This window comes from Lissotriton helveticus, chromosome 4_1 (genome assembly GCF_964261635.1).
Source record: "Lissotriton helveticus chromosome 4_1, aLisHel1.1, whole genome shotgun sequence".
NCBI lineage: Eukaryota > Metazoa > Chordata > Amphibia > Caudata > Salamandridae > Lissotriton > Lissotriton helveticus.
Window position 1 is genome coordinate 2,028,435,788 of NC_136063.1, and position 27,249 is coordinate 2,028,463,036.

General features: G+C 45.5%; 1 protein-coding gene across 2 annotated transcripts in view; it reads right to left on the reverse strand.

Moving 5' to 3' along the window:
• Nucleotides 1-27,249, reverse strand: part of RNF128 (ring finger protein 128) — a 756,868-nt gene that overhangs the window by 201,091 nt on the left and 528,528 nt on the right. For both annotated transcript variants that reach the window (XM_078688665.1, XM_078688666.1), the window contains exon 2: nucleotides 2,444-2,691. In XM_078688665.1, coding sequence (XP_078544791.1) covers nucleotides 2,444-2,691 — 248 coding nt within the window. The remainder of the gene's footprint in view (nucleotides 1-2,443; nucleotides 2,692-27,249) is intronic.

The window sequence follows — 27,249 nt, forward strand, 5'->3', positions numbered from 1 at the left end:
TCCGCATCATCTTGGACAGTAAGCTATCTTTGAAGAAACCAATAAACGTAGTCTCATCCGCCTGCTTCCACAGCCTTAGAATGCTTCGCAAGATCTTTAGGTGGATCCCAATCAACACCAGAAGTACTGTCATGCAGGCTATGTAGCGATCACCGCACGCCTCCTGAAGAGACTATAGACAATTCAAAACTCAGCAGCAAGACTCATCCTCGACCTCCCCAGTAGGACTCACATCACACCCCACCTCAAGAAGCTACTTTGGCTCCCGATCTAGAAGAGATGCCGGTTCAAGATATTTGCCCATGCATACAAAGCCATAAACAACTAAGGACCACCATAGATCAACAAAAGCACCTTTCACCAACTTACTAGACACCTACGATCCGCCACCCACTCCCTCGCAGACACCCCCCAGATCCACTGAAATAACAGCGGAGGACGCTCCTTCTCACATCTAGAAGTCAAGGCTTGGAACAACCTGCCCCTGCACCTCAGGACCGCCTCATCGCTCCGGCAATTCAGCAAAGGGCTCATGACCTGGCTGTTACAATGAGTAGTTCGAAGAGCAGATCGCCGTCAGCAGTCAGCTACACCAGCGCCTTAAGACTCTCACAGTGATTTGCTGCGCTTTCCAAATCCTTCAATGATTGATGTTGGTATATTTCTCAGCACCACTTCTCCATATAATAATTGTAATAGAGACGAGTGTGATGTATTAAGAATTGCGTCATGGGGTTCGAGGCATTCTTGAAGTTCCAGAAGTCTTGGAACATAGAGGTGTATTACAGCTATACTTGGAAAATCTTTTTGCATTACTCATAGGTCTAAGGCACACTTTGTTTCATGGAAATTGTTGCGCGAAAAAACAAAACTCTTTTCCATGGTCTGGAGTAAGCTCCTTCAACCACTGATTCAGACCAAACCTAGACTGATTGGGGTTGGTACCTGGATTTGATTCTTTTTAGTCAGTAAAGAACCGCTCAAAATTGCCAAAGCCCTTTTGGAAGATCCATCAGGGAATTGAGATATTGTCTAGTTTGCACCAAAGCCGGGGATTAACACGGTTAAAACGTTTTAATTTGAAAAGCTAATTCTAACTACTTGAACTACTTTTCAGGTGTTCCTGCATCCAGCCCACACATATTCATAATGCAGCATCTTGTTCAATTGTATTTTGATAACATCCATTTACTTTAAGCATGGATTACAGTGCTGGTCTTTTTTTGTGCTTAAGTTTATTATTTGTAATAATTTACATTTCTGGGTGATAAACGTACCATCCCTCAGCTGTTTGAACTGTGTTGTATAATTAACTTTCCAACATCATCACTTTAGGAGAGGCAAAACCAGTGCTTAATTTGAGCCAATGGTTTCCGGTGTACGGCAACACCAATGAATTGCGAACACTGGCACTAATTACAGTCTCCCACATGGTGGCGCATTTGTTTAATTTAGAGAAGAGCATAGCAACGTTTGTTTATTAATTCAATACACATCAAAAATGACTAATACCTGCCACCCAAGCCATTCTTATAGTCTGGGGGGGCTGAAATAGTCAGAATGGTCACACTTGCAGGAATGTGGTGGTTAGTAGTTGCGTTGGTACTGTGATTGACCGTGCTAGCTGGGGCAATGGGTGGTGTAGTAAGCTGCGGTGGTCTCCTTACGAGCGCCCTGGCAGTTTTTAAAAAAAAAGAATTAAACATTGGGCAAACATAAGACATCCATTTTGTTCTCGGCCTGTTACTAAAAAACAATCTTAGCAACGTTAAAAGCCATTGTTCTTGTTTTTCGAACGACTGATTTTTGTGAGAACTTAGGTTGAGGGCCCATTGCAGTTGACTATAAAGAAAGAAATGCTACATGAACAAATATATTAAAATGCTTTTACAAATCTATATCACTTCATCCTCTTGATATCCAGAGTACACTACATATCGATTTTAGTATTTGAGGGAGAGAAAAATATACAATAACAGCACTGTTATTGTTGTTCTAGGAAGAACACATTCCATTAATTTCTACTATTCTTAAAACAAATCAACACAAAATGTATTTTAAATGGATGAAAGATACAGAAGCAAAAGAGAGGTCAAACAATAGGTGGTCCTCAAAGATCAAGGACAAACCTTTACTTGATAGTGCCAGTGTTAGGTGGGAACAAATACGGAAAATTGTCACAAAGATGGTTGCCGATGACACCACCTTCTGCAACTATTTGGGGGTGCAATATGAGGAAAAAACGAACCTATTGCAAGGCGGATGTAGCTACATATGTAGCAAAAAAGAAATAATCAGTATTGAAATTATACCAGTCCTAGGACACCACTATACGTCAAGAAATGCCTGATCCACAATATGCAAATATTAAATTATTTAACAAAGTAACTGCAGAAGAACATGATACAGAAACAAATGGCAAACACAGAGTTGGAATACGAACCAGCTTCCTGTTTTGTGCCCTGGACAGCCTTAGCCTTCTTGCAGAATAGAAAATGAAGTATCCCACAGTTGCAGCTGTGACGATGAAGAAGGAGACGGAGACAAAGAAGATTGAATAATGATTCATCCAGGCTCCATGCTTCTTTGCGACTTCGATGACCATAGTAACTTGGATTCCCCTCTGAATCAGGTTTAAGATTTCTCTACCTTTGTCATTACCAATCATAATTGCAACTGTATTGTCAGTACCTACAAAAGAAGCAAAAATGATGGATCATAAAATGACCACGCTTATATACAAATGATACATTATACACAAGACGTCAGGTAATTTTCTGAAGTAAGCATGTTCATTTCCTCTAGCAAAGTATGTGCAGAAACGTTATGACAATATATATGGGATAAAGTACCCCTCAATATATATTATAAGGATATTCAAAGTCACCCAGGAGTTCTATGGTCATTTAACCCGTTGGCTGCGTCGAACGTTCAGCTCCAGTGCTGAACGTTCGAAAAACGGGTGCGGCAGCGTCGGCCAAAGGATGTGCGCAGCATTACCAAGGTAGTGCACATGACGACCGTTGGCCGACAGCAGCAGCCAACGGGTTAAAGGAATGAGGCGGAAGGCAGAGTTTTTTTACATGGATATGGAACTCCGAGTTGACGTGCAATACCTTTATCATGTAAGGCAGAGGGTACTTTATCCCTTATAATACATGGTCACACCATCACCCTTCCCACAAATCAATTAAATATTTGGTGCACAGCTGTTTCATATGAAAGAGAACATGTTTGTTAACATGAAGAACACAAATAGAATCACTAGTGCAAACATTAAACACATCAAATAAGTAGTTACCGAGTTGTGGAATAAAGATATTGGAAGAAGTTAAATACAACTCAATTAATACAAAAACAAAATGCAGGAGAAACATGCAGACAGATTCTAACTTTTCTATAAGTTCCCAAAAGAGTGGAAAAAATAAACATGTTGCCATAAATATCTACTTTCTGCTTGGAATTGTAGAGTTAAAATAACAGAGCAGAAAAAAAGAAAAGCAAGGTTTCATTCTTATAAACTGCTGCTTTAATTGAGCTCGGTAAATTGACCTGCCTTTCTCCTCAGCTGCGGACTATGGCAGCAGGCACTGTGAAGTCTGAACTAAACTGTAATAGCTATTAAACTTGAGTTTTTATGTCAAATCTTTATAATCAGCAACTGTGTGTTACAAGTTGCCAATGATAAAGAAATTAGAGACATATATTTATAAAGAGATTGTTTTGATTGTTCATCTGATCAACACTTTCTGATATTGCCTCATTTTAGACAAAGTATGTACTGCTTACAAATAATTATGGGCCAGATGTAGGTCACCAAAAACCGGTCGGTAACGGCCGATTTCGGCCGTTACCGACCGGTATTTGGTTTGTGAGATGTTGGGGGCCCAAATGTTAACGATTCGGTAAATTTACCGAATCGGTAAATCTAGATGTAGGTGGCACTTAAAATAGTGCCACAGGCCCTTAAGAATTCGTTATTTACCATGACATACTATGTCATGGTAAATAACGAATTCCTGTGTACATGCACATCTGTGCATGTACACCTGTGCCATGTGACACACATACATGCCCTTAGGGCATGTATGTGTGCCACAATGTATGTGTGCCACATAAGCCAGAATCAGGGGTGCAACAGGGTGTCAAAGTGACACCCTGTCCCCCTTGCAAATTCGGTAATTTTACCGAATCGGTATTTACCGATTCGGTAATTGACATTGAGGAATCAATGGCAATTACCGTATCGGTAAATACCAATTCGGTAATTACCGAATCATACAGATGCGGTAAAAATTACAGAATTTTTTCCTACATCTGATTTGCCGAATCTAGCATACCGAATCGGTAAAATTCGGTATTCTAGAGTCGGTAAATCAGATTTACCTACATCGGGCCCTATGTGTTTAAAAAATCGGAATATCCTATAATGCAGTAGACCTTTAATAGTAATGTTTACTTAACGTACAGGACTTTAAACACTAATTCGGTACAAAAAACGAAAAAAAAAGCCAGGCATTCACAGCTCTGAAAGCAACTACTAGGATTACTTTTTGTATATAAATGTTTACACATTCTGCCACACTATGGCCCCAATTACGATGCTGGTCGGATGAGCGTCGGACGGGCATTGTTGCGGTAAAGGGACTGTGACAGGTAGTCAGCAGTCCCAACTGCCTAATTAGGATCCGACCGCCGTGGAGGCGGTCGGAAACATGCCCTTTGGCATTGAGGCTTGTACAGCGGCCCGGAAAAGGGCCGCAGCACAAGCCCCAATACCAAAATGCATGTTCATAAACATCTCAGTACCCAGTGGCAGGCATCGTGACATGGGGCATGAATGTTTGTGGAGGCACCTGTGGTGCCCCCTTGGCCTCATAGCGGAGGTCGAGGAGGGACAGGGGCCCAGCTAAAGGCCCCCAAAGTCCTTTTCCAACAGCCTTTCAATAGTGGTGGGCCCTCCATTGAAAGGTCATCGGAAAGGGCGATTGTAATCCCTTTAAGCAGGCACTGCTCTCCTTGTAGGGATTCCAATCTGACCTCAGGGCCGTCGGTCTGCTGGACCCAGTCACAACCACAGTGGTCTTTCTCTCAGACATTCGGTCGGACTGGCCGTATTGTAATGCAGCGGTCTGACCGCTGCTTCAGACGTCTGTCCCACCGACATCATATTGAGCCCCTATGTTGCAGTGAAGAATAAAAAATGTGCAAGTATTATCGCACCAACTCTACATTGTAAGAAATGTAAAGAAAATCTTATCCCAAGTCAGTGGTAGTTTAATATGCTTCTCGCTTGTGCAGGCAGAATGTCTCAGTATTCCTATGTTACATTGGTTTAAAAAACACAGCCAATTAATGCCATACAGAATATAATTAATTTAGACTCTAAAGGTAAATATGTTATTAGAAATGTCTGTGGGACTCGAAATCCTAAACAAAATGTGGAGGGAGGTCTAGCACTGCCTATATATGGTTTGACGCTGTTACATTTCAGTCTTAGGGTTGCCTCCAGTAACATTGTTAGGGCCTGAGGTGGTAGCTCCTTACCAACAATATTGTTTTGCTATTAGGGGCTGGACTCTTGGGAGACAGTCGAGTAAGCTGTATCCAAGTGGCGATTAAAGGTTGAGGTGGTATATGGGGAACATGGCAAGGCCAATATGGATTGGTCCAAGAATTCTGGTTGTGGGCATGTCCGACCCTGTGTCACTGTGATGTTTAGCTCTTGTGTATAGGAGGATCTCAAATGCACCACAATTACAAGAAAAATTCACCCTGTGCATGAGAGCCTATTTATTATTGTATTTGCTGCTCTGGATATGGCTTGACTCAATGTTTGAATCAGACACTTCCTATTATTCGGTTAAATGAAGTGTGTTTATGTGTGCCAGTACAAAAATTAGTAAAATTATCACTTGTGTCTCTTGGTCCATTTAAAAAATAAATAAAACAGAAATAATCAGAAACTCAGTAGTCAACGGTGGTGGTTCCTGCATAAGAGTTTAGGGGCTCCGCCACCTCCTAATTTATGGAGTCCTTTTTAGGGTAGAGCCTGTGAGTGTACACGCTAGCGCCGTGTTGTAACTTGTATTGTTACTTTGCATTCTTTTCCTTAGTTCCCTGTTGCTCAGCCAGTATGAATGTGATGTGTGTGGAATGTAGAAATACTTGATGAGGTAGTGGAATACTGGAGTGCCTGGTGTTGTTGACAGAGATAGTTGGACTGTGTGGGCTGAGCAGGAAGGATGCTGCTTCTGGTGGGGCTGAATTTCCCATCTTCTACTTACCATCTAAACCTGTAACTAAGCTAATAAACCATCTACTAATAATCTACAATATGGCTACCTAAGACTTCTTTTGGATTACAATACGCAAGCATCTCGCTTGTAAGACAGACACTTATTTACAGTAAAGGGCTTGGACCCTTCCCAATGCTTGCCCTTCGTGGGCTTCATAGTCACTCTTTTGTGGCCTCAGCATTGTCCAGCACAGACCCAAATGTATTCTCCATTACTTGCTGTGGAGCACGGACCTAGCACAGACTGATTTGACTTATTAGTGCTCGTCTGCTGCCCATGATGTTATGGAGGTGCTATTTCTTCCCCCCACCCACTCTCCCTGCCCAGTATGGTGCTTCCTCTCTTGAGGGTGCCTACTGCAACCCCCATATCCTTCGGATGTGTTCTGCGCTCTGCTCTGTTGTGCCAGGCAGGCCATATTTTGCATTAAGTAATGTAGTCCATTGTGGCCTAGTTAACAAAACAGGCCCATGCCCTCATTGGACGCCAAATGGTGCATGTTGATATCTGATAAGCTGCATTACTCGTTTCAGAGGTTATGAAAGTTCTGATCTATGTGAATGAATACCCGTGCTGTGCCAGTCTGTTTTCCTCGTATCTGCCCATAATGTCACAGCCTCGAACACTGCAGACATTCGTGTCACCGCCGGCATCTCTGCCAGTTTACAGAATTGTCTTTTACAATACGTTTCGACTTCTGTCCTTTGTGCTTCCTCCCTCGGCTGCCATGATAACCGCGCCGAAAAACAAACCGCGCCCTAGCCAGACTTCACAGTGATATGCCTGCCTGGTACATCAAGTGTGGGCTCTGACTTCATGAGTCACACTGCCCTCCTAGGCAACTTCTGCTCGGCACAGTCAAGATCACACTTAAGATTTGAAACCTCTGGTCATGTAACACATTTATGACACTGTAAAACATTGGCCTCTTGTATACCTTTAACAACCATGAAAAGACTACAACGGATTCAGAACTCAGCTGCCAGACTACTCTTGCATTTCAAACCGCGAGACCACATCTCCCCTGCCTTGAAAGCCCTGCATTGGTTACCGGTTGTCAGAAGATCTATGTTCATGTTGCTTTGTATCACCCACAAAGCAACACATGGAATTGGACCTCTCTTCATAAGGAATAAAATCAACAAACTCATTCAACAAAGAAACCTCCGCTCTAAAGTGGCACCTCGCCTCAAAATCCCAAGACACAAGAAAAAACCCATGGGTGGCACATCCTTCTCTGTTCAAGCAGCCAAATTATGGAGCTCTTTGCCTCCCAACATAAGATCCACAGACAACTACCTTATCGTCAGAAAACTACTCAAGAATTGGCTCTTCCCCACATAAGCACCATACGCAAACAGAAATGTTCAGCACATCCCTCTGTATATAAGCATTTATTTTACTATAGATATGTACCCATCTTTGTGTATTGCTTTATATAAACATGTAGAATAATTAGGTTTGTTAAAAAATAAATAATTACATTTTTAAATTACAATAACACTTGGAAACCAGAGTTTATCTAATGCATCCTTTTACTTCCTTTATGCATCTATATACCTTCCATGTACTTGGATCTATACATTTATTACTTTTCTCCTAAAAAAGCATATCCAATGCACTACCCTATTTCTCATCATATAAATATCAATATTTAATCTACATATATCTACAACCTTTATGCATCTATATACTTTCCAATTACTTATGGGTCTATATATTTATAACTTTCTTCTAATTCAGCATGTCCAATAAATAAATAAATACATTTTTAAAGTACAATATCACTTGAAAATCAGAGTTTATCTAATGCATCCTTTAACTTCCTTTATGTATCTATATACCTTCCATTTACTTGGATCTATACATTTATTACTTTTCTCCTAAAAAAGCATATCCAATGCACTATCCTATTTCTCACCCTATACCTCTATCAACATATCCTCTACATGCACTCTCATTTATTCCAAATACCATACCACTACTTTAATCCCCAAAATAACCCTTTCTAGACTCTCCCATACTTTACCCCTCCTTGCATCATCTGACACCTCTTTTACTATGCCGATCCCCCAAAACAAGACTATCTAAACTCTTCCCTCTTACTCTTCCCTTTCACATACCGTTTTTACTCATTCCAAAGCCTCTTTCTACTGCTATGGCCTTCAAAATAAAAATACAAATCTGAATCCTTGACTCTTCTATCCCCCCCACTATCCTTTTCAATCAAAACATAACAACATGTTCACTTCTCAAATGTCATATTTCACTATACCAATTCACCACTAATCCTTTATAGGTTCCAGAGTAACGCGCTACTTGCCAAAAAAGTGCTTCAAAACCCTATCAGAGGTAGTAAGCACTATATAAATGCAAACCCCTTTTCCCTCTTCTATCCCGCTGCTACCCTTCTCTATCCAAATAACTGAACAACATATCCACCACTCAAATTACTTTCATATTTCACTATACTAATTTTCAACACTAATCCTTTATGGGCTCACTGTGCCACTGGAATCAAGCTATCCTGGCTGAAGAGGGGTGAAACCCTGAAGCCGGTCCTAAGATGCTTGTTTCCGGTCCAGGAAGGACCTGGCTTGGCAGTTCGGGCTGGACTGTTCCCATGAGGCACAGGGTCAAGACTGATTTGCACATGGCCAGGTCTAAACTGGGGTGGCATGGTGAGCAAAAGAATGATGGATTTAACCCAGATCTCTTGACTGGGGGGGAATGTTTTGATTTGTTCTGCATTCCGTCCATCAATTGTGTGTCTTTTGCTTTCTCGCCCTAAGTGTGCCAGGTATGCCCAGACGTTCGTCCTGGGCTCACTGTGCCACTGGAATCAAGCTATACTGGCTTAAGAGAGGCGAAACCCTGAAACTGGTCCTAGGATGCATGTTTCCGGTCCAAGAAGAACCTGGCTTAGCAGTTCGAGCTGGACTGTTCCCATGAGGTACAGGGTCAAGACTGATTTGCATACGGCTTAAGAGAGGCGAAACCCTGAAACTGGTCCTAGGATGCATGTTTCCGGTCCAAGAAGAACCTGGCTTAGCAGTTCGAGCTGGACTGTTCCCATGAGGTACAGGGTCAAGACTGATTTGCATACGGCCAGGTCTAACCTGGGGTGGTATGGTGAGCAAAAGAATGATGGATTTAACCCAGATCTCATGACTCGGTTGAATGTTTTGATTTTTTCTGCATTCCGTCCATCAATTGTGTGTCTTTTGGATGTTCCACTGTACTTGAGCCTCGGACTGAACTCTGAAAGTTGTCTTTTTGATCTCCCTTGTGCAGATAAACAAGTTGTACAATTTCACAAAGTTAAGGGGAGAAAGTTCACTTTTTACCCGCTGTCCGAATCTTTCACTTATTTCGGTATCTTTACTGTTTTTCTTTTGTCAGGCCGTGAACTCACATTCAGTCAATTACAGAGGACTGGTATCTTCTCTTCAGTTATTTCAAAAAAAGTAATGAGGCAGCAGCGCTCTGCTTCACTGTGTATTTTTTTTTAACTTTCAGCCATGTTGCACAGCAGCTGCTGCACAACCCGGCTGAAAGTTTGAGAAAACCAAAACACACGATGACTGACGGCGTTGACCATGTCCAAGCTCTTTTATTTCCTTTACTTTCAGACATGTGGCTAAACTGCTGTGCAACATGGCAAAAAAAATATTGAAAAAGCCAACAGATCGCTCACAGGCGAAATCCACTGGCTTTGCCAATGCTTGCTTAATATGAGTAAATTTGGATCTGTCAAAAACTAGTTTATTCATGTCTGACTTTCGACTCTCACCCAGTGAAGCCAAGATGGTCGGGCACTTCCATCGGGCCCACCACGTATGTGAGAGCGCTGCAATGTTGATAAGGCTTACCTACGTGCAGCCCTTATATTTGATCATACAGCAAGCGCTCTCCATTCATGGTCTCCTCATCCTCCAAGCGCTGCGGCGGTTCCACCCTTAAGGCGCAGGAGCGTCTCACACCTTCCCTCCCCACTGACAGTGCAGCAAGCGCTCTCCATTCATGGTCTCCTCATCAGGGGCGTAGGAGACACTAAAATTCTGGGGGGGGACAGGGACAACCTTGTGGACTTCCCTGTGACCCTATACAAATCACCGCCCGTTAAACAAATACAATCGCATACTTTCGAAGTGAAATTGTGAGAAAAGCAGGCATTTTGTCACAGTTTGCATGTATGCGTGTTTGTTATTTCATATAGTAATCAGACTAAATGTTAAAAAAACATGTACATGAATTTTGCATCTTCATGCACCAAGCAAACAAAGGTCGCGGACTTAGGGTGGGGACGTCGTGTTTGCAAGTGCATTATGGTTTGAAAAATACCTGCTGCTGCATTCATGGTCTCCAGCAATTTTCAGGCAACAATAAAAATGTGAAGATAACTTTGGTGATTAATAACCTTTATTGAGAGAGATCGGAGGTTTGTCTAGTGGAAGTTTTGACTATTGGTAAGGTAGCTACAGTGGGGTAATATGCCTGCAGCAAAGAACGTGTACCACGCAGATCACAAAATGCATATCATGTAAATAGGTCAGTGAGTTACTGCTTTTGTCAGAGAGATTATTTTGGTATTTGCAGTTAAGAAGTTAAAATCCTTACATAGATGAGTGAGCTATTAACCATCATCAAAGAACTGCACAAAAACTTCAAGGTATAGATTAGAATGTTATGATTTTTCCCCAGACTTTTCTTATCCTAATGTTGGAAAATGGGTTCATTAGGATAGAAATACATTCTGATTATTAAAGAGAACCCCACAACCACGGTGTTATGTTTTAAATTCTGAGTTTGTGCTTCTTTAGTGTTGCAAAGCCATCCTCTGCCCTGGGCACTCCCCTACGTTTTGCTGACTGGTACTGGTGGTACCTGACCCTGGCCTCTGCCTGAACAGGCACAGGGCCAGTGCTATTCCTAAAGAGACACCTAAAGATACTGTGAAATAACCTACATACACTAGCGTGCACTATGGATCAGGGTACCCCTATGATTAGCATGACCTTTCCTATAAGGCCCTAGTACATAATAGGGCAGGGGGATTAGAACTACCTTTAAGTCCCTAGAATATAATAGGGCATGGCAGTTTTGAGGCCAGCAGCCCTTTCTGCGTTTGCATGTGTGCACTGCTGAAGCCTGAGTTTAAAAGTAGCCCTGTGTTGTAGGACTGCTTTTAAAATGCAAATTGTGCCCAAACTCGACTTTTGGGTTTGGGGAACTTGCAAATTGATCAACTACAATGCTGGGGCAAAATTAAGTTAAGTGGGAAAAAAAATTCCACTTAACTATGGCGGTATCATATTTGCAACATAATACATCATCAGCTGCATAATCTAATGATTTGACCCAAAACAATTTTGTTGCTCAAACGGATCAAAATTACTAAGAGAAATGTGACTTATGTTGCTGTGAAGTGTAGGGCCCTTTGCAAAGGTTGACGAGTCACCTTTCCCACTGCTGCATTTGTATGTTACACAGGTAGTAATGAGGCAAAAGCTTTGCGGAGGGTGTTAGTATGTATAAGTATGTCAAAATAATAAAGTATCATAAATGCACTGCATTACGCTGCAGCCTTTTTATTGTTGCATAATTTAGTCAACACTGCAACATCTTTTTGGCCTCCATTGCTGCATAACTCCAGTTGCCCGAAAGCAGGCTGCACATGTTAAAAGTGTTTGTGCATAAAGCAGAGACCATGAAGTTTGCAAACTTAGGGGCCGACTACGATTTATTTATTTATTTTGAAAGTTTTATATAGCGCGAACAAGATCTTCGCAGATATCAGAGCGCTTTACAGAGGAGGGGAGCATGTATACGCAGATACATCAATCATGTTAACAGTACATTGAAGTGATATCATAAAACAATCAAGTAAGTCAATTTCAAAGTCAAAAATAAAAATACAAGGGTTCGAACAAGTAGTACAGATGAGTATCGAGTCTTTGTAGTTTTTCCTCAGTAGTCGTTCAAGTGTATTTAGCCATGAGGATCGCTTTCACTTCTCTCTTGAAAAGTATGGTAGAGGTGATAAGCCTTGTTTCAGGGGGGAGCGAGTTCCAAATCCTGGGAGCCATTCCTGAGAAAGAGCGTTTAAAGGTTTTTTCCTTGCGGAATCTTTTAGGCTTTAGCAAAAGGTTGTTTGTGCCTCTAGTGTTTCTGGAGCCTCCAGAAATCGTCAGCTTCTGAGCGAGGTATCTAGGTGAGCTCAGTGGACAGCCTTGTGGGTCAAACAAGCTATTTTCAGGTGTATTCTGGCTTCAAACGGCAGCCAGTTCAATGATTTGAAGTCAGGGGAAATGTGTGAGTGTTTTTTTGATCCAGTGATAAGTCTCGCTGCGGCGTTTAGAGAGGCTCTTATGGGTGCCGTAGTAGCTAGGGGGAGACCGCAGAGGGCGGTGCTGCCGTATTCTATTCGAGGTATGACAAGTGATTGTACCGCCGTCTGGAAGTCTTTGGCTGGAAGGAAAGGTTTAAGTTTCCTAAGGGTGTTGATTTGGTAGTTTGCTCCCATAGTTGCTTTGTTGATGTGTTCCTGCATGCTGAGATTGGTGTCAAGTGTTATGCCCAAAGATTTCGCTGAATCCACGATGGTGGGTTGGACATTGAGCGCCGTTAGGTCTTTAAGCCACATTTGTGCGGTAGTGATCTTCGCTGGAGGTGAGATCAGAAGGAACTCTGTTTTTAGGGCATTGAGTTTGAGATGATTAGCGGCCAACCAAGATTGGGTGCTTCTGATCGTTGAGTTCAAGAGCGTGATGTCTTTGGGTGATTGTAGTTTGAGATAAAGTTGGGTGTCATCAGCATACATGTGGAAGTGTACATTGGATTCTTGCAGCAAGGTGGTGAGAGGTTCCATAACTAGGTTGAACAAAGTTGGGGATAGGGAGGATCCTGGTGGTACGCCTAGCGATACGGGTCTTGGTGCGGACATCAGGTTGTTGCTCTTGAATTTCTGCGACCTGTTTTGCAAAAAGGAAGTGAACCATTTGAGCACAGTTCCAGATAGGCCCATTCTTGTGTTTAATAGTTCGAGTAAGCTCTCATGTTTGACGGTGTCAAATGCGGAGGAGAGATCAAGGAGGATGAGGAGGCAGGTATCGTTATGATCTAGGATTTGGAGGGCGTCGTCGATTATGTGAATCATGGCAGTTTCCGTACTGTGATTAGCTCGGAAGCCTGATTGATGAGAGTTGAGGAGATCAAATTGAGTAATGTGTTTAGTCAATTGTATTTGTGCGCATTTTTCCAGCAGTTTGGCCAGAGTCGGAATGTTGGTAATGGGACGGTAGTTGTTTAGGTCAGAGGCGTCGGCTGTAGGTTTCTTTAGCAAAGGTGTTACTTGTCCAACTTTGAGGGAGTCGGGAATGATCCCTTGTTGAAGTGAGCTGTTGATAATTTTGGTCCAGAGTGGAAGGAGCGACGGGGTAAGGACTTTGACAGCGTTAGCAGGAAGGGGGAACGTGAGGTGATTGGATGGTTTCAGAGTGCTGAGCAGTTTGCCAATTTCTTCTTCCGTGTAGGTGACAAAGGTTGACCAGGTTGCATTGTTTTTTGGTTTAGTGGGTGTTATGCGGTGGGGTTTGGGATAGCAGCTTGCGTCCATGAGGAGATCATTCTTTATGTTGTCAGTTTTTTGGTTAAAGAAAGAGGCGAAGTCTTCGCAGGAGGGAGCTTCGCATATAGTGTTGAGAGGTTGGGGTTGTTCTTTGGTTTGTGTTCGGATAAGCTCAAACAGCTTTCTCGGACGATTTTTGGCTTGGTCGAGCTGACGGCTGAAGAAGACTGATTTTGATCGTTTTATTTTCCTGAAGTAGGCATTTCTCTTTTTCTTCAGGTTTTTTAAGTTCAGTGCAGAGGGAGCTGATCTCCAGGAACGCTCTGCCATTCGCATGGCGCGTCTATCGTCATTGAGACTCCCGTCGTACCAGGGATTGGAGATTTTTGTGGTGGCTTTTTTTTAGCTGCAAGGGTGCGACTTCATTAATTATTGCGGTCATATTGTTAAGATAGTGATCAGTCAAGGATTGGACGTCCTTAACGCCAGCCGGAGGAAGTAGTAAGTTGCAGCTGTTGGGGGGCAGAGAGTTTGAGTTTAGCTTTTTCATGTCTCTTTTCCAGACTTTGGGCCTGGCGGATTGAATAGGGTTAAATTTAACTTTTTCATTGATGAAGAACGTGATAATATGATGGTCCGACCAGTCACAGGGTTGGATAGATTCGAGTTGGATAGAGGCCTCTTTGGAGATGATAAGGTCGAGGGTAGAGCCTTTCTTGTGTGTTGGACTGTTGCAAATTTGTGTAAGGTCAAGGGCGTTAAGGAAATTCTTCAGACCTTTTACCACCGCATCATTATGATCGTTCCAGTGGAGGTTGAAGTCCCCAAGGTATATTTGTGTGAGTTGCCGCCCTGAGTTGGTTGAGATCATGTCCATGATTTGTTGGGAGAAGGTGAGGTTGTCACCGGGTGGGTGGTAGACGCTGTGAAGAGTGCAGATCGGTTTGCCCTCACTGATAATATCTAGGCTGATGTATTCACAGGACGTTGGGGAGGGTAGGGGAGGGGAAGGTACTTTCAGGACAGAGAGGTTGCTCCTGTATATACATGCGATTCCGCCACCTTTTTTATTGCCAGACCTGTCAAGTCTAGTGATGTGGTAGTTGGGGGGAACCAGAATGTCCATTATAGGTGTAGAAGATTCTGTTAGCCATGTTTCAGTCAGGATGATTAAGTCAAGATCCAATTTTAGGATGAGATCAGCGATAGCGGCGGAGTGTCTAGCGGCTGATCTGCAGTTTAGGAGAGTGCATTTGAGACGGGGTGTGTCGAGGGTGGAAGGGTGTTCTAGAGCGAGGGGGACTTTACTCAGGTTACTATGGATAGCGACTCTGTTGTTCAGTGTGGGGGGGTCGAAGGGGATTGGAGTGAATCGTAGGTATGGCAGTGAGAGTGTCGGGTGTGTTGCTAAGGGGAGCTGAGTCATAGGAGCGGAGGAGGATGATTGTGTCTAGGTCCGAGAGAGGGTTGCAGGAGCGATGGGGGCGGTTTTCACGGTTGAGAACAGGGATTGAGGTCCAGTGCGGTGGGGGTCGAGTGCGAGAGTTCGCCGCCCGGGTGGGGGACCTGTTGGGAGGGGAGGTGATGGTGGAGGCGCGTGAGTGATGTCTGGGGTGTGTGCTGAGCAGTTGTTTGATGATGTGAATGTCTTGTTTGATCTGGTGGAGGGTGTTGGGTGGGGGGTGACTGGAGTGTGATAGACAGAGTAGTTGTTGTTTGATGGTGTACATGTCTTCTTTGAGTTGGAGGAGTGAGGCCGTAATGTGGTCCGCAGTGGGACATGTGTTGGAGGTGGGGATGGGAGGGTCAGGCGTGGATGACATAGGGGAGAGGTTGGTGGTGCGGATGAGAGTATTGGTGGTGAGCGTAGAGTGCAGGGTGGAGGATGGGCGTTTATTGGTGGTGGCGGGGGTGGAGGTTGGGTAATGGGGGGTGAGCCTGGGGGGGGGAAGTGGGATTGTAGATGGGGTCGAGTTGAGTTGATGGAGGTGGCGTGTTCTGTGTGATTAGTTAGTGGGAGGAAGTGGGGGCTGAGAATGGGTGGGGGTAAAGGGTGGGGTTTGCCTTTGTGTGTGTCGGTCTGATGTTGATCTAGAATAGGCCGGTTGCGGGAGGGAGCTGTGGCATCAGGGGTGAGAGGGACGGGGATGAGAGGAACGGGGATGAGGGCTGGTGTGTAGGCAGGGGGATGGCAGATGGACTTCAGTCCGTCCGCCATCGAATCGGGGAATGGGACAGCTGGCCTTGAAGGTGGCGGCCTCACGATAGGCATTACAATGCGCCCGCCACTATGGCATTCGCAAGTGCCTATCTTTTACATTGCAGCAGGTACTGCTGGCTGCATTATCTGCCGCAATGTAAACAAGCATTTGCAATGCAATAGGTCTCTCATTATTAAAGTTTGAGCTATTGGCATTGCTAATAATAATGCAACACCAATAGCTCAAACTTTAATAATGCAAGACCTATTGCATTGCAAATGCTTGTTGGTATGGTCCACAAGAGGCTTTGGCCTTCAGACAGCGAATTGCTGTATGTGAGGCCTAAAAACAGAGATAGAAGTATCAGCTGCGAAATCTTTGCAGCATGAAGACACAAAAAAGGTACCATTGGGTAACGTGGCACCTACAAAAATCTATGTCCTACCTGCAGGTCACCGGCCAGTTACCCAGAGACTGACTTCGTTTTTCATCCTCCCAGGATCTATAAATGATGTACTAGTTAACGGGATAGTTGCAGCAACTAATATTTAAAGAACCATGCAAGCACGAATCATCGGACAATGACAGCGAACATAATATCAACTAGATACAAAGATAAACAAGGTGACGAATGAATGGCCAAGAGATGGATGGACGGAATAAAGTGATATATGAATGGATGCAGTAGGGTGATGGGTGGATGAATGTAAGAAGGAGATGGATGAATGGGTGCCTGGCGGATAGATGAAACAAGTGGACAATTGGAATAAGATGGATGGATGGGTGGATGAGTGGGGATGGATGGATGGAATAAAGTGATATATGAATTGATGCAATATGGTGATGGATAGGTGAATGGAGCTGGCTATGAATAAATGGGTGTCAGATGAATAGATGAAATGTGATGATGTGTGGACGAATAGAATAAGATGGATGTGTGGGTGGGTGTTTGGGTTGGAGGAAGGAAGGGTGGGTGGATGGGGATGGATGGGTGGACAGGTAGATGGATGGATGGTGGGTGGATGGATGGGTGGGTGGATGGATGGGAGGATGAGTGGAAGGGTGGGTGGATGATTGAATGGTGGGTGGATGGACAGGTGGGCGGGTGCATGGATGGTTGGATGAATGGATGGTGTGTGGATGGATGGACAGGTGGGCGGATAGTTGGGTGGGTGGATAGATGGATGGGTGGACAGGTGGGCGGATGGACGATGGATGGGTGGATATATGGATGGATGAATGGAGCAAGTGTCTGTCGCACACCGTGAGCTGGGTGCATATTCTCTTACCTTGCATTTCAGGGCCACCTCTTCCAGGGGTACCGCCTCGTGGGACCGGTGCTCCTTGGCCTCTCTGCACACCACACAGATGGCCGTCTCCTCCTTCCTACAGAAGAGCCGCAGCTTCTCGAAGTGCCGGATGCACTCCCCCTCCACTGCGCCACCTGCTAGCACAAGTCCTTGGCGATCTGCACAATGTTGGCCAGCTGCTGGTTGGAGCTCAGGGCATCCTTGGGTGACGCCTTCCGGCACTCGGGGCAGGGCAAGTTTGATGCCACTCCTGCCCAGCATCGGGCGAGGCAGGGCCGGCAGAAGTTGTGCCCGCACTGCGTGGTCACCGCGTCTGTGTAGTAGTCCAGACAGATGGAGCAAATGGTAATGACGCATGCACTTCCACTGGCCTGTTGATGTGAGCCGAGCTTCTCCATTCCTAAGTCCTGTGGGAGAAGCCTAGAAAGTTGTCTTTTGAAGTGACCAGACATCCATCTGAATTTCCAGGGTGAATTTCCAGGGTGGATTCCCTTGTGATTGGGCACTAGTTCTACACCCGCTTCGCCCATGTATAGATATACACTGCCACCCATGAGGGAGAGTGAGCACCTATTGACAGCTGAAGAAGCTCTTTAAACTTACATTGAGAAAAGGGGAAACATCTGAAGTTTCCTGCTTTGCTACGACCCAGAAAACAAAGATTAGACCTATGATTACGAGGACCCCCAGCTGCTGGGCTCTGTGTTCTGAATGGAGGTGATCTGACCATGACTTTGTGGAGCAGGCTCAATGCTACAAGGACCTGCTCGAAAAGATGGCGCCTTGCAAACACCTTGATTCTGTTCAAAGGCCTAAGTAGCTGCTTAGAACTGATGAGTCAGCCAAAGCAGCTCTTAAAGGCCGCTGGAAGTTATTGAGTCAACAGATTGATGGATAGCGCCGTGTCCAGGACCAGTGACGGCACTTCAGTGAGTCACTCCAATGGGTCCTTTCCTGGTGTCGCAGGGTGCACAATATAGTAGTAATCCCGCCCCACACATGCTGAAGTAGATCTTCAGGTTCTTGATCACTCTTGAAGACTCTGCATCTTCATGTACGTTGTGTTCAATGGCATCTTTGTTGGCTGTCACCACACATTATGACATGCAAACTTTTTAAATCTGAAGAATAAAACCGTGGCTCTACGAATCACAAGAAAAATCACACAAAGCAGTATCTTGGACTTTTTGTGCATCTGTGTGAACCTATTGTGTGAAATATTTTTTAATGTCATGTCAAAAATAATAAGGACAAATTAGTTATAGGTGCACTGAAGTTTCTGAATTTTGTTGAATTGTGTTGAATAAGTATTTGGGCTACTCCATCCCACATACCAGCTTTTCAAAGGGGGGGGGGGGGGACAGTGTTCCCTCAGCGTGCACACATTTCAACCTTCCCTCCTGCACATTCCTCGGTATGTGCCAGGCACAGCTGTCGATGAACTATAAAACGGTGATGCTAGTGAAGGGAATGAGCTTGGATTGTGTAAGGATGGGCCTTTCACCCATCCCATCTGTCGGGTTATCACACTCACACATCAATCCACTGGGGGTAGAGTGTACGTGGGAGTGGGTATAGACTCCTCCATCTTTTGTTGATATGCATACTTTGGGCGGGGGAGGCGTGGCTTAAGATAAGCACAGTTTAACATTAAGCCTCTGTCTGACTCAGAGAAATGTCCACCATGACGCACTGCACTGGGCCGCACACATTCTGGAGACAAGCCAATCCCAGTGGAGAGATGGCTCCCATAAGTTATCGACTGTTTAGAAAAGGCATGAAGAGCGCTGTGCTTCGCCAAGAAGGCTTTCAGATGACTATTTTGTTAGCGTAATTAAAGTATCTATTGCATGTTTTCTTTGGACGAATTCTATTTAATATTACGCTCCACTAACCTTCATAAACAAGTTAAACAAGTCAGGTATTGAGAAACTCACCGCCGCAGCCCGGCTTGGACAGGAAGCCAGGCAACCTGTGTTGGGATGGGGGTGGGGCCGCAAAAAGACAGGAAGCACATGGGAGCCTACCCCGCGCTCCTGTGCCCGTGAAGTCAGCGTGTGAGCTAGTGGGACTCCCGTGCTCGTGGAGAGTCCCGCCTGCTGCCGAGACTGACCTGCTGCTGAGGGAGAGAGGGACACGCGGAAAGAGCCCGGTGAGTGGAGGGGGTGGAGTGGAGGGAGGGATGTGTGCGCGCGTGTCTGCGCATGTGCGCGTGTGTCTGGGTGTATGTGTGCACGCGTGTGTCTGTGTGTGTGTCTGTGTACGCGTGTGTCTGTCTGTGTGTTTGCGCGTGTGTCTGTATGTGTGTGCGCGCATCCTGATCCATTGTTGACTGTGAACAGCATGCCGGAATCGGAGCACGTGTTCAGGCGCGCGACCTGATCCGATTCCGGCATGCTGCGCGTGCCCATCTCCTGTCTCCTGAGAAGCAGAGCTGGTGACTATAGGTCTCGCAGGCGAGACAGCGCTTTCCGCTGTAATCGCCAGGTGTGAGACCAAAAAAGGACATGCTACATATATCATTGCACTACGTGGCAGGCATAATGAGGTGCCTGCCAGATGGTGCAGTAATATGTAGGGGGGCATCTTAGATTACCCCCCCTCCCTGAGTCCCATGTCTAGGGGCTGGGGGGACAGGGGCCTGCTACGGGCCCCCAATGTCCTTTTCCACCAACTTTTCCATGTGGGGTTAACCGCCATGGATAGGCTGGCGAGTAAAGAGTATCGTAATCCCTACTGTGGTGGTTGGTAGGCACCACCAGCATTGTAGGAACCACGAGCCCTTCCGCCACACTGGCGGGCTCAAGGCGCCAGTTAGATGTGTGGCTGGGGTCTTTCCGACCGCCAGGGAACCACCCGCCATTGTAATATGGCTAGCGGGAATGCAATCACCGATGGTGGTGGAACCGCCACTGACGGGGTGACGTGGCGGTCCCACCTCCCATTATAATCACCCCCTAAGTTTGGTGTGCATGCAAATCCTTCATTGCTGATCCCTAAGTTTGGTGTGCATGCAAATCCTTCATTGCTGATCCCTGGTGAGTTGCACCACTACTGCTGAAAAAGGCCAATGGAGGTACCAATGGGTGCGGTGGACTGGCCTCAAGGATCGTGACCTCAGTGACAGTCACTGCCGATGGTGTGTCTAGGGTGTGCTTGTATGCCTGCTCGCAAGACTGGAGGTGAACTGTGGTGGACAGGCCTTCAAGGTTAACTCACAATTGCTGCCGTTAGGGTCCACCTGCGGGTGCGAAGACACCAGGGCTTCTAAGGTCTATCGGGCCTTCTAAGGTGTAGCATCAGAATGAGCTCTGTCAGGCGTGTAGACTGGTGGACTGGTCATGAAGGCTGAAAATGGTGCTCAAGTTCCAAATTCAACAGCTCTGGCCAGCGTGCCACATCCTCTCCCACACTGAACACCATACTGCCCCACTGAGAGAAACTTGCACTGCCTTCAGCTACATCTCAATTGGGCTGCAACAAAATTCAAATTATGCTCTAAACAACAGTAAAATGCTGCCTGAAAAAAACGAACAACACCCTGGAGAAAGCAGACACTCATAAGGAATGCAAGAGTAAGCAAAGCATGTGAAATGTATTCAGGAACAACATGGTTACCTTGGCAGTTTTAAACTCATTATTCAGAAATCAGTAAGTGATTTTTCCTGTAAAATTCAGGACATGGCTACAGGACCAGTCAGGAAGGGACCTGTTTCAATGTCCATTGCTTACATCCTTTCAAAATGTAAGCAGTTTGGTTTAAAAACACCACATCCCTGAACAAAGAGCCGCAGTACACATTTTATAAGCTAAAATAGTTGAAAACGATCATATTAAACGTTTCTACTCCACTCATCAACCAGGTATTGCAGTCCCTTTAGGAATGTAGCACTTCCCCACCCTGGAAAAACAATGTTGTTCAAAGAAAGAAGAAAAAAAGAAAGTAGCGCTTTCACTGGCAAACTCTGTAAAGTTGTGCTAATGTGTGTGGGTGTAAATAACAATCTGGCCTGTATGTTTACCACTCTGTATCGCTTTATTTAGGTATTCCATTATGTTTTCTCTCCGTCCCGAGGTTTTTCTTTTGAATTATCAAAGGATCAGCAAATGACATTTCCAGCCAAAGTGTTCTTCCTATTTTGGATCCATTTCACAAGGAAACAAATAAAGACAAAGAGAGACAAGAGAGAGAATGTAAGAGCTGTCTCTTGAAATCAGAACTTAACTAGGAGGGAGACAGAGACAGAACGAGATAGAGGAAAAAGAAAGAGAGAGGGGGAGGAGGGCCGCTGCTATTGGCAGATCAGGAGAAGTTGACACTGTGCTTGCCTTCTCTGGGTATGAATGAAAAGAGACAGAGTTTTTTTCCTTCTCTGCCCTTAGGACGCTGGAGATAATTATTATTTTATATATTATTTCTTCATCACTATTTTATTTTTTTATTTCACCTGAGCGGCAGACTAGGAGGGGGGGCATCGCTGCTGATAGGCAGCAGGGAGCAGTGTTGCTGGCTATTCCAGTATAAAGTACGCACGTAACTTTGGCCGGCTGTCTTGCGACGGCCAGCCTGACGTACACATTTTTACTCTCTTGTGTCTTAGACAGCTGAGTGGCGAGCAGGCACAGGTCTAACGAGAGTGATGGAGCATCAAGGAAGTCCACTCCGACCAACCCAAGTGCTTCTCTCAGCAGCATGACCGCAGCATCCAGATTTGTACAGGGGAGTTGGCTGAGGCTCCAGCAGGACTCACGCGGACTGAATTCCAGAAGAAACGCGGAGGATGAGGAAGAATGGGTAAGTACATTTTATATTTATTTTTATTATTTCAGGGTGGGCATGTTAACAAAAAATGGAATACATAAACCCCCTCCATAATCTGCTGGGTCGACCTAGCTTGCACTTGCTTCACCTCATGTTTTTCCAATGGATGAACCAGTGCGAGGGATGGAGCGAGAAACATTTCAGAGCAGCCAATTCGTCAGTGTTCCATTATTCGTTACGCTGTCCACAGGCATAGTATTGCCCAGTTTGACGCTGCCGAATATTATGAATAAAAAGTATTGCAGACTGTGCATGCATGACGAATCACAGTTTATATGTGCCTTTCTCCAATCCACACATAAATACAGATTATAGAAATAATCCTCAAATGTTTACTGTGCTTTTGAAACTGATAGCGCAGTTTGGGGGCGGAAAGGCTGAACAAAGCCAAAATAGAGGCAAGTGAATAAACAAACACTTAACATACCATGTTCCTAAATGTATCTTTTGCTTTCTTTCCACGCGTCAATTTTGACCAGAATTATTAACAACCTCTGGGCCGCCTGTATCTAGGCAACTCTTGGCTCAATTGAAGCAAAAATCACAAATTGCCCCTGGGCACACACAGGCCAGAGTCACATACCTCCCCTGCTTGCCAAACTGCCCCTAAACCAGCCAGCGTCTATAGATCATTGACCCTGTGTGAGGCTTTCCCAAGGGGCTAGTTCAGTGGTTCCCAAACTTTGACCCGTGGCTCCCTTGACCTAATTGGCAGTTGGCCGTGGCTCCCCACCATTTTTTTACCGGTGGGTGGGAGGGAGGGGGGACGATGTAAGCACGACCTCGGGAGTACTTACCGTCGGCTTCCTAAAGTAATTGGGATGCAATGAAGGTATTATAATCATATTTGTAACAATGTTCACATTATTAATTGACAACAAAGCCATTGAATGTGAAGAGAGGCACATGAAGTATCTATTGCAGTACTTTCACAGTGTGCCAAGCAAGATGGATTGATCAATTTGATCTAATGTTGAGGATTCACTCTCGCCACAAACACAAACCATTGTGGCAAAATGATACAATTCACAGTACCGTTTGCTGACAAATCAATAAAATGTCCAAAGGAACTTCGGTCACTTCAGAAAATCTGTACCATGCTCTTGCTTTGACTGTCCCCCCATAATGTGTGCACGAGTTTCCCCACAGAAATGAGGGTCGTTTGGAACAAAAAAAGCTGAAACATTAAAATACATGTACATTTTACAGTAAAAATGCTGGTGGTACGGGTGTAAAATGGAGGTTGGGCCGAAGACCAGCATGGTATTTGATTAATAATTTTACTGTGCAAAGGCGGGCTCCACGGAGCAAGTATAAGTTTACTTTACACACAAAAAGCGCAAATCGTACTTTTGAAGAAGAGGGATAATTAGTAAACAATTTCCGCAAAGCCAGCATAGATTTATTAAACCCAGTTACCTCCCCAGCAACTTGTGGCTGCCCACTCCGAATAATCCAGTTCTTCATTCAGGCACACGTGGGTTTGGACTGGGTTGGGGAGTTTAACTTGTGGCCACAGTGAACTACATTTATAAGGCACATTACACAGGATCAGAAACAACTGAAGTTTAGTGAACAACTGCCCAGTACAGCCCTCAGTGGCATCCTCCCCAAAACAAATGGCAGTATAGGAAATCCCAACCAACACTAAATGTGCCCATATGTCCAGCGAGCACGAGTGAAAAGTTTAACTCACTCCGTGTTGGAGCCCGCCTTTGCACAGTAAAATTATTAATCATGTACCATGCTGATCTTCGCCCCAACAACCTCCGTATTTACAAACTGAGAGCGACCATGCATCCGGCCTCGTGCTGAAGACCAGAGCGCAGAGTGACAGGAAGAGAATAGGCTGGAGCTGGTTTTGCAGCAGTAGGTAGCCGCTGTAGTTAGCTTCATGTCATCCAAAAATAAAACGCAGTGACCAAAATTGCATGCGTGGCCTCCACCAATGTATGCAGGCACGGATTTCGCAATCTCTGAATGAGAGTGTCCCCTGCTCTGCAGCGCTGTATACATCTAAATGTGAACCTTTGATGGTCAGTGCGTGCCCCCGAAGCTGGAAACCAGTTAAAAGCATATGGCTGGGAGCAATTTTAACAGGATTCTTTCCCTGAAATTTGTAGCCATAACCCTCGCCCTTTCCAGTCTGACCTAAAGTAAGAAGTTGGACATTCATAAATAAAAGCTACGATCAAAGGCCGCTTCAAAATCTTTCATAAGTCATAATGAAAGGTATATATATGCTGAGGCGTTGTAAATACCGGAAAACAGACGCTGTGTCTGGGCCATAAAGACTCCCGTGCACTTCTTGCCTTTTCCACTTTCACAAACGAAATGCTGTTCGTTTTTTTTTTCTGAAGCCCCGAGACCCATGGTGAAGAGTTGTAAAGACTTTACTAATTGTCCCAGTCTACTTCAAAAGTACGATTTGCGCTTTTTGTGTGTAAACTTTGACTCGGTCCGTGGAGCCCGCCTTTGCACAGTAAAATTAATAATCAAGTACCATGCTGATTTTCGGCCCAACCTTCGTTTTACACTCGTATCACCAGCATTATTTTACAGTAAAAACAGGGCACGAGTCGGGGTACCACGCGGGTGGACGGCATCCCCCCACTTATTTCCGAGGGTTTTTCAGGGTGGACGCCGTCCACCCTGCTAAATCAAAACCGCGTCCACCATTAAAAAAACGGGAGCGCGGCGCGCACAAAGTAAATAAAGCATTTCCGTAATTTGAACCGGGCACAGCTTGCCCCCACCTCCCTTCTTGACTCCGAGGCTGTATGAAAGATCCGACCCCCAGCAGCAGCAGCACTGTAGAGGCACAGCGGGATGGCAGCCCTCACACCTCCAGCCCTTGATGAGCTGTTAAGAGGTGCGTGAAGGTGACAGAGGGAGGTGCTGCAGGTTCAGGAGCAGGGCATCCATTCGCATGCAAACAGCCCTGAATGCGTCTTGTATCTGCTATTTAGAGGGGGGCTCACACATCCATTTCTACCCAGGGCCCCAAACATCCTAGACTCGGCCAGATTACACCCCTGATTACACCGAGGCAGCACCTGCTTCTCTTCACCGAGCTTAATTACTGTCCCTAATTTGTAAGCAAACCTCGGTTCTTCAAACATGCATAATGTAATACAATAAAGAAATGGCACAATCGCACCCACACTGATGAACAAAGTATGGAGGACAATCAGTTCAATCAGTTCTCTTAGAGTATCTTCTGTAAGTACTGTATATCACAGTGGGGGGTGGCATTTTGGACATAGAGCCTGTCTTCTCGTTGTCTTGTGCAGGAGGGAGCGAGAAGCCCAAGATGATAATAGAATACTGCATGCCCACCCTGGTGGATCACCTTCCCTCTCCTGTGATGACTCCTGCTCCTGTCCCCCCATGTTGTGGCTCCAGTCCACCCCCGCCTGTGATGGCTCCTGTCCCCCATGTGGTGGCTCCAGTCCACCCCCGCCTGTGATGGCTCCTGTCCCGCATGTTGTGGCTCCAGTCCACCCCCGCCTGTGATGGCTCTTGTCCCCCCCTGTGGTGGATCCTGTCTCCGCCCTGGGTGGCTTCTGTCCCAGTCCTGGAACGGCCCCTGCAGCGAGGGTGAAGTTCTTGATGGGCCTCTTCTCAAAAGGGCTCAGCTCAAAATTAATATGGAAAGGTGGGCGAGTGAGTAAGTGAAGGGATGTGTGAATGGCTGGATGAATTAGTGAAAGGGTGAATGGATGAATGAAAGATTGAATAAATGGATAATGAGAGAGGATAGATGGATTGATGAGTGAGGGGAAGGATGGAGAGAAAATGTAAATAGCTGGATGTATGGGTGGAAGGGTAGCTGGATGATTGATGAGGGGAAAGATGGATGAGGGGAAGGATGAGGGATGGAGGGGAAGGATGGATGAGAGGAAGGATAAATGGATGAGGGGAAGGATGGATGGATGGATGAGGGGAAGGATGGATGGATGGAGGGGAAGGATGGATGGATGGAGGGGAAGGATGGATGGATGAAGGGCAGGATAGATGGATGGGATGGGTGGATTGGTGAGGGGAAGGATGGATGAAAGGAAGGATGGATGAAGGGAAGGATGAAGGATGGATGGATGAGGGGCAGGATAAATGGATGGGATGGATGGATGGGTGAGGGGAAGGATGATGGATGAGGAGATGGATGGATGGATGGAGGGGAAGGATGGATGGATGAGGGGCAGGATAAATGGATGGGATGGATGGATGGGTAAGGGGAAGGATGGATGGATGAAGGGCAGGATAAATGGATGGGATGGAAGGATGGGTGAGGGGAAAGGATGGATGGATGACAGGAAGGATGGATGAGGGGATGGATGGATGGATGACGGGAAAGGATGGATGATGAGGGGAAGGATGGATGGATGGGTGAGGGGAAGGATGGATGAAAGGAAGGATGGATGAGGGGAAGGATGGATGGATGACGGGAAAGGATGGATGATGAGGGGAAGGATGGATGGATGGATGGATGGATGGATGGATGATGAGGGGAAGGATGGATATATGGATGGATGATGAGGGGAAGGATGGATGGATGATGGGGTGGGTGAAAGGATGGATGATGAGGGGAAGGGTGGATGGATGGATGATGAGGGGATGGATGGATTGATGATGAGGGAATGGATGGATGATGAGGGGGTGGGTGAAAGGATGGATGGATGATGAGGGGAAGGATGGATGGATGATGAGGGGAAGGATGGATGGATGATGAGGGGAAGGATGGATGGATGGATGGATGGATGATGAGGGGAAAGGATGGATGGATGATGAGGGGAAGGATGGATGGATGATGAGGGGGAAGGACAGATGGATGCATGGATAGATGATGAGGGAAAAGGATGGATGGATGATGAGGGGAAGGATGGATGATGAGGGAAAAGGATGGATGGATGATGAGGGAAAAGGATGGACGGATGATGAGGGGAAGGATGGATGGATGATGAGGGGATGGATGGATGGATGATGAGGGGAAGGACGGATGGATGGATGGATGGATGATGGGTGTGTGAAAGGATGGATGGATGGA